Source organism: Pygocentrus nattereri, chromosome 15 (genome assembly GCF_015220715.1).
Source record: "Pygocentrus nattereri isolate fPygNat1 chromosome 15, fPygNat1.pri, whole genome shotgun sequence".
NCBI lineage: Eukaryota > Metazoa > Chordata > Actinopteri > Characiformes > Serrasalmidae > Pygocentrus > Pygocentrus nattereri.
The window spans coordinates 19,683,889-19,697,729 of record NC_051225.1 but is presented as its reverse complement, the minus strand read 5'-3'; the positions used below and the strand labels follow the sequence as shown (position 1 = coordinate 19,697,729).

The 13,841-nt window shown below is 38.4% G+C and overlaps 1 protein-coding gene across 1 annotated transcript in view; it reads right to left on the bottom strand.

The window, feature by feature from the left end:
- Positions 1 to 13,841, bottom strand: part of LOC108442514 (inactive N-acetylated-alpha-linked acidic dipeptidase-like protein 2) — a 352,526-nt gene that overhangs the window by 162,542 nt on the left and 176,143 nt on the right. The window contains exon 5 of the mRNA XM_017722591.2: positions 10,666 to 10,816. Coding sequence (XP_017578080.2) covers positions 10,666 to 10,816 — 151 coding nt within the window. The remainder of the gene's footprint in view (positions 1 to 10,665; positions 10,817 to 13,841) is intronic.

The following is a 13,841-nucleotide window of genomic DNA, read 5'->3' as shown; positions in this document are numbered from 1 at the left end:
TATTTCTTTTTTCAGGAGCAGCTGCTTGACAGCTACAGTCCTCTCAGATCCATGACGCTGATTTGTCTTTTCACAGTAGAAGGATGGATAGAGACAGTTGTAAGTGCTATTTATCTGCTGGTAGTTTTGAGGGTCTATCAGGCTTTGCTCAGAAGTAAGGAATGCCATTTTCTCTGTTGTCTTTTAGGTTTTGGACCTCCTGTTTAGGAAACTCTTTTTGACTTTCCCTTTCCTTATGCAAGTGGATTATTGCATATCTAATCTTCTCAGAAATATCCTATGAAAAATGAAAGGCTAAAGGCTGTTTTGTTTTGAAATAAAAACATTTTTTATTTAAAAAAATAAGCAACATATTTTTAAGCAACATATTTGATAGATGATGAGATTAATGACTATCATGATATATGTAATATCCATGTAATTATCATAAAATTGCAGTATCCATGCTATATCCATGCTATCATAAATATCGTGAAAATATCATGAATATCAAATTCACATTTTCTTTTCAACAACTCAGGCCAGGAACATTTCTTCAAAGATAATTTGCAAAAGGAAGCGCATACAAGGTTAAAATATTTGTCCCTCTGTGCACATAGCAGGGTTGTTTGTGAGGACACTTTACAGTGCAAGTATGATGATAGCTAATATAATTTTATTAACTTGCAGACTTCACACAACCACTTGAGCAACAGCATTATCAAACCAAAACAAAGGCCTGGAGGAACCTGCAGCATTTCCATACTTTTATTGACCAACTGCCTTACTTCTGTCTGGAGCCCAATATACCCTTTGCTTTATCTGTCTGAATGCCAAACACATGACTGATTTTCAAGCAATTTGCAATGTGAATTCATCCCAGTAGGATAAAGGCAGGAGTTTCTGAGAAATGCCTTAAAATAAAATAACAAAATCACTTAAAAATCAATCAGCATTAAAAAATGAAAGCTAGCCTTAAGTCAACCAAAGACCTTATCTGCACTATTATAAACTGGCAGAATATTTGGCACTATGAGACGTTATTTTTTTATACTCAAATCATTTTTTGTTGAGGGGCCATAAATTATTAAATTGAACACTGCATGACAGTTTAAACCCAACATAACACTGTGATATTAGACCTTCTACTTTAAATGCTTTGTACAGCACTGTGCAAAAGCCTTAGGCACATAAGAAAATTGTTTAAACTGTATAATTCATCTTGGAAATAAGTGTGTTTCTGCTTGTTAAAACACCAAATAACAAAGAACAATGCAAACTACCACTGACAGAGAAGAAATTTTGAATTGTTTTTTAAGGTAGTGGATATCCTGAGAGACTGTTAGAAGAATAAAGCTTGGTTCCACATTTCTCCTCAGTGTTCCCAGCCATCAGATGGATTTGCTCCAGCAGCAGCACTCCTAATTTAACTTAAAGAAGAATGGAATAGCCAAGCTAGGCAATAGAATATACCAACAGGTAAGTCTGCGCTGCCTCAAGAAGGGGTTTGGAAATGGTTAAGCAAAGTGACATACCTGTGCTATGACCTGACATTTTTGTTCTAGTTGTTAACAAACAATAACAGCACCTATTGAAGTGATTTGAACAGATTTGACCACCTTTAATGATGCCCTACAACTCCTCTGCATCTGATTTATGAACTTTCACATGACATGCAAACAAGCAGAGATTTGAATGTAATTGACGAATATGCTTCAGTGTGTGAAATCAAGAGCCAGCCTACCAGCACCTCATTTACGTCTTTTACATAAGGTGCATCCTAAATCATGCTGATGATTCAGTATGGAGCCAATATGAAAAACAGTATTCAGAAGCTTGTTAGCCAATGAGTTGAGATTGAGCAGAGAGTGCACTATTATTTGTTGTCATTGCTATTATTAGTATTTATATGGATACTGGTAATAGTTTTCATTGGTTAACCACAAATCAAGGATTCTTTTTTTGTTAAACTATTTCCCTCACACTTACACAGAATTCTACCAGATAAGAGTTTGATGATTGCGATTGATTATATGCCAACGATGAAAAAGATGAATAACAATTCTGTGAGTGAAATTTCACAACTTTTTTTTTTTACAATCACAACTTTGATTATTAAGGGCCAATGTGTTTTTTTTCAAACAGCATGCTTTTTCAGGGCCTCACATCATGAACAAACATTTTTGTAAATAATAAAATCTAAACAATGGCACAAAAATGTCAAAAAATCTAGTTTATACAGTGCATAAAGCTTTTACAGATATCCACCATTTCAGCCTAAAACACTTTAGCTCCACCCATTCATGGTGAAGTTATAAGGAGTATTTCAGCCTGGACTGCTTTTTGAATGAGGCACAACACAAGGCAGCCAATCAAAAAAGAGTTTATTGGGCTCCCGAGTGGTGGAACCATCTAAGCGTTCGCTCTGTCATCAGGAAATCGTGAGTTGGATTCCTGGTGATGCTACAGCCATCTGTAGTCAGGAGTCAAAGACAACATAATTGGCCTCGCTCTCTCTGGGTGGGTAGCATGGCTCCCTCTCTCCCCCATCACTCAGTGTGATGCTAGTCAGTGCACGCGTCTGTTAGCTGACATAACATCTGGTGGTTGGTGCTTTCCTTTGAGCACATTCAGCTGTTCAATGACGTTGCAAGAGCAGCAGTTTGAAAAGATGTGGTGGTGCTTCACAGGTATCAGAGGAAGCCTGTGATAGCCTTCACCCTCCTACCGTTGATACCATTGTGTGATTGGGGGAGTCCTAACTAGCGGGTGGAATTGTAGACGACTAAATTGGGGAGAAAATTGGGTAAAAAAAACCCCAAAAAACTGCATTTATTTACATGTTAAAGGCTCCGCAACCAAAGCAGTCTGGTTAATTTGAAGGGACATAAAGAAAGATTGAACGATACTTTTTAGAAGATTTAGATTTTTTTCACATGTAAAACTACACAAATGTTATAAGTCGACGCAAAAAATGGAGAATGTGGGCCTGGCGACTCACACTGTCTATGAATTGGAGTAGATGTAGCATTATCTTCACTTTACAATATATGAAGGGCTCTATCTGTGACACACAGAGGAAGGCTAATGTAAACGCAGACGGAAACATGAGTCATTAATTCCACTCATGCTGCAAGCAATTAAGTGATGATCATTAAAACCAATGGATACTCATAACAAATCTTTTGATAAGATTAAAACAAGCAGAGTAAAAGAGTGGATTGCTGTCAAATACCTCTTACTCACACAATCAAACATAAAACACCTCTGTGAGAGTAGGCCATGACATATAAAGCCTTTGATCGACTTGCATTGTGCTATGTACATAATACAATGTATCGCTCTCAAACGAATCTACTTGCATTTGGGGGATATATTAATGAATTCGTGCCAGAGCCTTTTAAAGCTTTAACCCTGATGCATTATGCAACTCAAACCAATGTGGATACTGTGCATAGACGATTCTTACTAACTCTAACTAAAATTGGCAATTAGGCATAATGAGGCCAAGCAACTCTGTGAAAAAAAGGCCTGCATGGTGCCTGCATCCCACTGAATTTATGCCTCTTTACAGATAACCTTGACACAGGTCTCTTAAGTAGGTCGGGAAAAGTTTGGCCTCGCATGAATTATTGTTTACGTGGATTGACTTTGACCAGCACATCTAGGGCCCTCTCAAAAATCCGTCTTGGCTAGAGATGAGAGGAAAGATAGGGAGAGAGAAAGGGAGAGAGAGAGAGAGAGAGAGAGAGAGAAAGGGAGGGAGAGAGAGAGAGAGAGAGAAAGGAGAGAGAGTGAGAGAGAGAAAGAGAGGAGAGCCCCATGGGAGAAGTCAGAGCAAGGGGAAAGATGAGACATATTGTGATGACTGTGAGTGACATTGTACGGAGGACAACTCGGTCTCGGATAGCAGTGGCAAGCATTTGTTCATTAAAGTCTCCAGCATGGGTCCCACAGCTATGGCGTTATTTAAATAAATATGCAAATGACTAAATTTCTATTCAAAGGCTTCTTTTGACTTCAACAAGGTTTCTAAATAACCCAGGGGACACGATTCTTTCCATGTGAATAGACCCACCTGTCAGCGACTTGAAATTAACATGTAAAAATTGTTTGAAGTCGCTCACATATTCTCTGCTATCTCTACCTCAGATACGTGAGGCGCAGGGAAGAGGGGCGGAGGCAGCCTTGTTTTAAAGGTTAATGCAATTACGCAATCCGAAAAATCCCCCTCAAAACATGGCAGCGACTAATAAAAGAAACATAGAATGAAATGCTTCCATTTTGGTCCCAAAGCACTCACTGACTTCTCTGCCAACCAGGAGGAGGGAAGATTCATCCAACATAAGCCAACAAATGAAACAGAAGTCCAAGAAACCGAAAAGCTTAATACCCTTTCCAGAGCAGAAAACACACAGTTTACATGAGGTGTTTTTTCCACTGTACATCCGAAAGCAAGAACTGACCCAAACAGGAACCAATGGAACTCATGTTCTAGTTCTATTTCATTTTTGTCTTGAGATGACTTGAGCTTGAGATGGCTGGAAACATTAGAATAATAGGATGAAAATGTATTTCTGGTCATTTTATGCCATTGTAAAATGTGTAATTTGGCTAATTAGCTACATTGCTTGCTGCTTAGATTATTGACTGATATAAAATGATATACTGCACTGTTCTGAGCCCACAGTCTCACAAAAATGTTTATAGCTACACAAAACCATGTGTAAAGTCTGAGAAGTGTGAAAATACAAGCAGGAATGCCTTTTTTGGAGGCTAGCATGTATGCTCATATAATTACTGTTATTTTCTTGCCACTTAAGCAAACCTTGAACAGAGTGCCAATTATAAAATGAATGATTCACGTATCTATATACCATCCTAGTTTACATCCTGTGCACTTTGCTTGTGTACTAGTGCTTGAGGACATTATCTGGAAATGTAAAGAATTGCTAATTTGTTGTTGGCTTCAGCTACATGTGTTGCCAAAGACAAAGGAGAACAGCACACTATTAGGATCCTGCTGATGCGGTTCTACAGCCACATAGTGGTGCAGTGGGTAGAGCTGTCACCTCAGAACAACAAGGGCCTGGGAACAATTCCCTGGCTGGGCAACCAGGGTCCTTTCTGCATGGAGTTTGCATGGCCTCCTTGTGTCTGTGTTGGTTTCCTCTCACAGTCCAAGGACATGCCAGTCATGCTAAATTGCCCTTATGCATGGATGTGTGTGCACTTATCTGTGTCTTCCCTGAGATGGACTTGTGACCTGTCCAGAGTGTTTCCTGCTTTCTGCCCAATGACCACTGGGATAAATGGCTCAGATAATGTGTGATTCCAGTTTTGAATTCCTACCATAAAGCAGGAAAAATCAAGCTCCAGTTTTCTGGTGCCAAAGGTTCCAGTGCATTGTGGAGTGGAAAGACAACCTAGGAATTGTAGGACTGGCTCAAGGGACAATGATCTTTTTTACCCAGAAATGGAAGGACATTACTTATTGGTGTGGACAGCACAGCCTTTACCACCTTCAGATTAATGGGCTTTGTTTTGCCAGCTCATGTACAGAAATAATCTGAAAGGAATTTCAATGATTACCACTTACTGTAGATGCTGTAACTTGGATCAAACATAGAGAAAGTGGGAAATTGAAAAGCTATCTAATTGCAAAGGAACAGCAGCCCTCTATATGTTATTGAAATACAAATAACTAAATAACAAACATTCATTTATTCTTTGCATAGCAGATCTTGGCGGAAATGTCTGTTTTCCCTCCACATATATACGCTCTCTCAGTGGGATGGCGGCAGCTTTCTCATTCAGCGGGGAACTAAGCAGCAACATGCTTTGATTTAGTTTCATCTGTCCCAGCAGGCAATGTGACAGAACAACGCTGCGAGTATTTCAAATTTAAACTCATCAAACGGTGCTGCTTGTACCGTATGCCCATTAATTAGAGCAAAATAGAAATGGAGACACACAACAGTCAAAGAGTGATTTTTGAATACAGCATGTGGAATAAAGGTCACGCCAATGTCATCACTCTGTCTTCATCATAAGGTGTTTATTTAAATATGCCATGAACTAGACGTGCATGGCAAAATCACGAGTGTTAGATTAACACCTGGTCTCCAGCACAGGCTCTGTAGGTACACCACTTTGTGCTATGTATGGTATATATTAAATGTGAGTAATTTTGCTGTAAGTCACATTTGGTTTGCGTGCTTCAAATTATACAAAGCCTTTAAAACAGCAGCAAACGCCACAGCCAAACAAATCTCACTGTCTATGCTTACATATAGATGAGTAACAAAGGAAAAACCAACATAAAGTGTCACAAACCACCACAACAGCTTCAATGCAACTTGATTCTATAAGTCTACTGAAGGGACTGAATACCATTCTTCCCAAATATATTCTCTCAACTGGTTTTGATGGTGGTGGAACACAAAATCTCACATAGGTGTTCAACTGGGTTCTGGTGACTGGGTTCTGGTGACTGGGTTCTGGTGACTGTGAAGGTCATAGCATATGATTTACACCATTTTCACCATTCTGTAACCCCTTGCGTACAAGTCCTTTATTTCCCAGAAAATAATAAAAAAAAAAAAACATGACATATATAAAATTATGTGCTTTTATGAAAGAAGTGACAGGTTACTGCAATATAATAAAGACCCCTGGTGACCTAATATTTTGTAAAAATGTCATTTTTTTGTCATGGCTGGAATGGTTCAGTTTACCATGTATTCACTGAAAAAATGGAAACACCAACTCAAGTTCACAGACAACGGTTTCTGCGGGTGCGTGCCGGCTTAATTACATAATAGCGCAACCAGTATTAGTCAAATGATGTTGTTATAACACATGTATGTATGCACATATAAAAATGCACACTATGTCCATTTTTAAAAGAATTTATAAAAAAAATGAAATAAAAAAATTTAATTTTGAAAAACGTATATATATATATACACACACACACACACACACACACACACACACACACACATATATATATATATATATACTTTATATATATGTATATATATTTTTTGTTTTTTTTTCCTATCTATTTTTATGAAACATTTTAACGCAAATGGAGCAAGAAAAATGAGCACAGAAACAAAAATGTCTCCACTGGCTCATGTTTTAACTTATTTATGCAATAAGAGGAAATCTAATCCACACTGTAGTTTGTAAAGAAATCACCACGTGACCACTTTGACCCCTGCTGCTCTGTGCCTCGGCTCACAACCCAGATTGCCCAAAGTTACTCTTATTGTCATGCAAAACAAACGTGAAGACAATATTCCAGCAGGTTGAATAATTCATGCTCCCCTGGATGGCCATTCAGCTTTCGGTGAGTGCACCAGGCACTCTCTCTCCAAATGCCTGACATAGGGCTTTTACTGGAGAGGGAGCAGGCACGGAACATCTGCTAAGACATCTGTTTGCAGTCTCCACTGTGCACCGGACTCCATAGCCCACTGTAGGCCTGCGCTATCATTCCAGTAATGACATGTCCCACTGATCCCGCTCTACAGTGTGCCAGGGTCAGTCAGGGCACCTCTGAGGTCTACTGTCATGGGCGACCGTGTTAAATACAGTAAGCTGACCTTCAGAACCATGGACAGCAGCAGCGGTGCGTACACCAGAGTGACTTTCACAGTTCCACATGGGTACTGTAGACAATAAATTACTGAAGGCTATATAGTGAAGTAGATTATAAATCACAAAAAAATTCAAGGAGACACAAGAAGAAAGATACACTTGATTTAACTGACCTACGAACTACGATCACATACACAAGTTAATTTGCAGTAACTGTTGTGAGGTTGTACAAGTGTTATACAATGATGGCATGTTTCATTCAGCCTATTGAGAAATTGTTGCTTTTTAGAACTAGAAAAATAAGTAAAAAAACTGGAGTTTCCAAAACTGGAGCTCTAAAAATGAACAGAAAACATAAACAAATGGGACTCTGCATGACCTGGCAGACCACCAAAGTTGTCACCATTAGATATGCAGTAATTAAGCAGTAGTTAGTACTTTCTCTGAGAGAAAGAAGAAAATCAGGCTCAACTCTCGCTTCAGCTCTGAAAAAAATGTGTGCATGTCTATCCTTCTACTGTGAAAAGACAATTCACTGATATGGGTCTGAAAGGATGTCAAGACATTGTTACAGAGAAAAGGAAATTTGTGCAAAAAAAAGCAGAACTGGACATCTGAGATGTGGAGTATGGTTTTACAGACAAATGAGTCTAAATTGATATTTGGGATTGGGTATGAGTTTCACATGGTTCTGTATTTATATATAAATTGGTCTCAAGATCAATGTAAATATGTTAAACATGTCTTGCTGTTTCTGAAATGTCTACATTGGCTTTGCAAAAGCTCATTTTGACTTGAATGCTTCGTTTGTCAAAATATCATGACTAATATGTAAATACAAATGCCAACAGCACACTGTATACAAACTATCATTACTTGTGAAATTTGACATGTCCCTCTTTTGTAATAGCAAACCTGAATGATTTCACCAGACAATGGAATTTTTACATTAGACAAGCAGCAGTTCAGGACCTTGGACAGCACAATGTTTGGGCCGCTACTCAGCTTTTTACAAGGAAAGCACAATGGATCAGACCACCATAAAACCACTTGGACAACTTACACATGTAAGAAGAAGCTCATATCTCCAAAATGGTAACTTTACAGGAGAAGGACAAAACATGCATTACTTTCAATGCAAGTCAATGGAACCAGACTTTTTATCAAGTCATTTTTGCCCATTTATTTCAGTACATCCTTCATGAACTTGAAGGTAAAGGCCAACATGCATTTTCAAATTATGTCAAAAACTGAAAATCGACAATGGAGATATGAAGTTTTGTTTCGACAACAGCGATATCCTTTATCAACAGCATAACCAGGCTTGGAGGTTGTGCTGTGATTTCTCTTTAACTCCGCAGCTAATGTAACAGCACAAAATAAGATTTGAAAATGAAGATTCACCACCTTCTCAGTAGTCACCTGAGAGCAAGAAAACCAAAGACCCGGTCAGTGTACAAACAGACAAGAACAAGCCACAGTAACAAACCTCTGAAAACTGCCAAGTGAGCGGTACAATTGGATTACAGTGGAGAGAACACTGTGATAAAGACAGCACTTTTGTTGCTGACACAAGATGTTAACTCCAAATCTACTTAGGAGAAATCGCAGTTCTAAATAAGGGTAAGCTTCAAACGCGTGTAACTAACACCCCTCAGCGAGAACATATGGGAGTGAGAGCTATTTAGAGGAATTCATAATGGAGTAAACTCAACTTTGAGCAGAGAAAGACTTTATCAACCGTCATATGACTTATGGCTGGCTTATGTTTCGATGAGCAGTCATTGCCTTTTTCAAGGGATGAGACTGCTAGATGTGCATGCTAGAAAATGAGATTTGTTGAATGTGGATATTAAAAATCACCAGGAGAGGTAATTACTGATGCTTCACTGCAGCTCTATTACTATGCAGGAGACTGTATATTTCATGGAAATGTAGACTTCAGGCTGGGGATGGGCGATTTGAAGATGAATTGTTAGCATGAGAAAACACAACACGATCATGGATATTGTCAGTACTTTCATTATATTATATGCATTTCATTATAAAGAGGTCAGGAGTGGAGGTCCTACATGCTGGGAGCATAACTTCAAGACAAATGTCAAAGGCCACTTTAAAAACTGATTAAACACTACAGCTACAGCATGTACAATGTCCACGTAAGGACCCGAAATAAGTGTCAGTTTGTAGAATCTAAGCTTTTTTGTTTGGGACCATGTTTTCTGCCACTACACAAATGATGCACAAGACTTTTTTTTACTGAATTCACAGTAATTTTTTTTCCAGGCTGACATCACAAGCTCTTTGAGAGCAGAAGTCAGGCATTTTCTTTTACAGAAGGCACTTGATGACATAAAAATCTATGAATCTTTGGCTTTGTTAGATCACATTCTTTACATACCAAATAAATGCAGCTATAGTACTGACACATCACAGAGAAGAGTAAATTAAACAGCAGAAACAGACACTTGTTTGCATTGGTCTTAAGAATTTAAGTGGAAGTGGTCTGTTCCAATATGCATCATGTATGCAAAAGTTTGCTCTCGCTCAAATTGCAATTTGTTGATTTCCTAAGTGAAAATATTTTAGCACATCTACAGGGAAAAGGGACTAAAGTATGAAAAACGTTTAGTGTGGAAATTATATTTATTTGCTGAATTTAACATATAGGAAATAGGCAATAATTGTGCTTAGATTGTGCTGTAGAGGAGGCACTGATTTATTTGAGCTCAAAATCAACATGACATCTGACAAAAAACAATCATTTGATTACTCTCTGCTTTACTGCCTGTCTCCTTCTGTCACTTCTCTCTCTCTGCCTCACTCTCTTTCTCTCCCTCTGTCTCCCCCCTCTTTACACTTGTCTAATCAAGCAGTCTGATACCTCGGAGGACTGTGACTGCATTAGACTTTCAGATTGTGCACAGTTTGCCTGGCTGACTAAAGCAGAGAACCGGGAAGGGAACTGAGGCATATAATAAAGTCTTAAGACTTTATTTTATTATTATTTTGTGTGAGAAAAAAAAGTGGTGGGGTCAACCGGGCCTGGCGCTTCTCGCTGATGGGGTCTGTACTCACCCGTGCTTGGGTAGTCTGGGGTGGAAGGGTCTCCTCCTGGGTTTAATGTCACCCCAAAGGCTTTCTGCCATGCATTCTGCTCCGTGGGGACATCACAGGGGTCCACATAGAGAAGACAAGCTCCAAAGTCCAACTCAGCCAGGAGAGAAAGCTGTGGAGACAAGAACTTTCTTCATCAACACGCTCTCATAACAAATGTGTTAAAGATGCATTATCCTTCAGTGCACAAGACAACAGGAGACAATAGGAGACAAAATGTGTTTCAACAGAAAGTGCAATGTTGGTAAGCATTTCTGCAGTTATTCAAAAATTCCATATAATTAAATGGTTAAGATGTAAACAAAGTCATTCAGAGCATTTTGATGAAATGCTCTATTCTCAAGAAGGTTACAGTCAGAATGGTTCATAACAGTGGTGGTTTAACCCCTTAAATGGCCACAACTTAGAAGTGGGTCCAACATTTATTACACACTTATTGATCTTAGAAATAACTGATAGTTACTGAGTAACAAGTATTAACATGCAATAAGAATGAATTAATTCAAGATTTCTGAGGTTGTATTAAAAACATACACCCTCTCACACACACCCACACCCACACCCACACCCACACACACACACACACACACACAACACTGTGCTAACTAACCTGAGGGTGGAGCTGTAACACAGATGTGTACTGATGTGCCTGTCATTCCGACATGGCAGTTCAAGGAAAAATGCGGATGGCGAAGTGGTTGACGGAGAGCAGATTTTCATTAATGTGGGTTAAACCTGAGGTCAGCGCTGACACTTGATCCATATGTGGGTGTGAAGGAAGTGAAAATATTTATAGAAGACGGGGGTTAGGACAGTCTCTTCGGGAGGAATGTGTGCTTGTGTGTGAGCGTGGCTTCAGAGCAGTGTGAGACAGACCACATGATGACAGTGACGGCCTCATGCATCTGCACACTGTACACCTGATGCATTCACACACTCTCAGACAGCTCAGTGTGTGAGGGATACAGCCATATCTGGGTCAAATCTCAGTATCGCACTCACAAACAAGTCAGAGAAAGTGAACAGTATTTGAATACTGAATTTACTATTTAGGGTTGGGTGGTATCCAGTTGTATCATATCTTCAAACCGTTTCAAAATATTACCACACTGTACAGGATTCGGAGGGGCTTTTAGGCTTATTTCAAATTTGGAAATAGTCATCATGCTTAGCCGCTTACATGGTCACTATATAAGTGAACACAGTGCAGGATTTTCAAGCCATCATTCAATAAATGTCAATTTGTCTAACAATTGCTGTTAAACAGTACAGCTAACTAGGAAAGCGGAGCTGGTTACCATGAGCTTAGGGAGCATGATAACAGCTCTATACATCAGAGAACATGTTTGATTCTGGATAACAAGTTTAGATGATAATGATTCAAATCTAGGGGGAGTGAATTCAAGCAACTGATGCTAAAGGGACAGAGGGAACATTAAGCCTGTTCCATGAGGTTTAGATCGGTAGCCTGACTGGCTAACAGTGTAGCGAGTAGTGTAGCAAGCAAGCTACAGCCCCAAACAGTGCCACACACCACAGTACAGGGTTCATCCAGACTAACTGATGCACTGTCGGCACAAATATGGCATGAAGTGACTGATCGTGTTAGCTAGCTAACTTGCATGATGGTTAGCATGAGAGCTGCACATGAATAGGAGTTTTGTGGACATGAACATTTGCTTTAATTAGTAGTTCAGTTGGGAGTGAATAGAAATTCTAAAGCAGGGAATTCGATCAAAGCTGAAATTTATAAAGTTCTGTTTATGTCTTTCACATTAGACTTTAAAGTTTGCATGTATCCTGTAATGTGACTCAGCAAATACTGTTTAATACAGTTTGGACTACAATGTTTCTATTAATTTAACATGTATTGTCATGTAATACATTTACACAGTCTGAGTAACTGTGCTGTGAATTCAGAAGGTACTATTAACTCTTTAAAAACCCAGAAATGTTATGTAAAAGAATCACATAAATCCTACAATTACTTCTAATTTAGGCTTTATTTAATTCATTCAGGTTTATTAAACAAGATGGAGAAACATAAATTACAGCACAGTTTTTACATTGGATTTATGTATTTAAATTGAATGGTAAATTGACATGTAATTAAACTACATAAGTTTTAACTTTTGGGCTTTTATTTTTTGGGTGTAGCTGAAGCTAGAATTACCTTTTAGAGGATATCTGACAGTGCAGATTTGACTGACAGGTGTTGGACTGAAAGCCAAAATCAGACAAGCGAAGCCACTACAATGCTCAGTTCTCCTGAGCTTTCTCCTGGCTCGGATTTTTGTGTTTGAAGTGTTTGAAGCCACTGTAAAATATTCACATACGTACACACACGTACATGAACGATCTGCTACAGCTTAAACCTACTTTCTCGTTTTTAACTTATAGATTTTTTAAACATTCATTTATTTAATTTATTATTTACTGAAAATCCTTAATGAAATTGAAATCCTTAATTTCTTGAAAGCTGTTTCATCTCTCATTTTGAAATGGTGAGGTGTTTTCCATCAAGACACTTCAACTACACAAAAATGCTAATTTACCTTAGACAGTATGTCACTCTCTGAGGAAGCAGTGGAGAATTTACTGTACTATTGTCTAATGGCTCATTAATGCCCTGTACAAATCCATCATTTTAACAGCAAAATGGAGTACAATATTACATGTACATATTATGTAACTTTATTTAGCAAGCTGTTTTAATTGCTGAATTAATTGCTGAATTAGACCTCTTTAGTTCTTTCTCAATTATCTTGCTCACCACATCAATTACCGCCTTATTATCCCATTACAACACCTTATTATACAATCATACATTAATAATAATTAAGAGTGTTGTTAGACACAATACCATGCTTAGTGTCCAACACCCCTTAACCACGGTAAATCAATGTTACGCCTGGCCTCTCATGGCTTACTGTTTTCATTAATCCAAACAGTTCTTATGCAAAGCGATGTACATTATTAATAATAGGCAAGGGCTGCCAAGTCATATATTAAATCTTTAGCAATTACTTTTAACATGGCTCCTGCGTTGTAAAGGATTGACACTCCTTTTAGCCAGTCTCAATCATTTCTCAGCACTATTTCCTATGTCAAGGAAAAGAAAAACTTTAACAAAACTT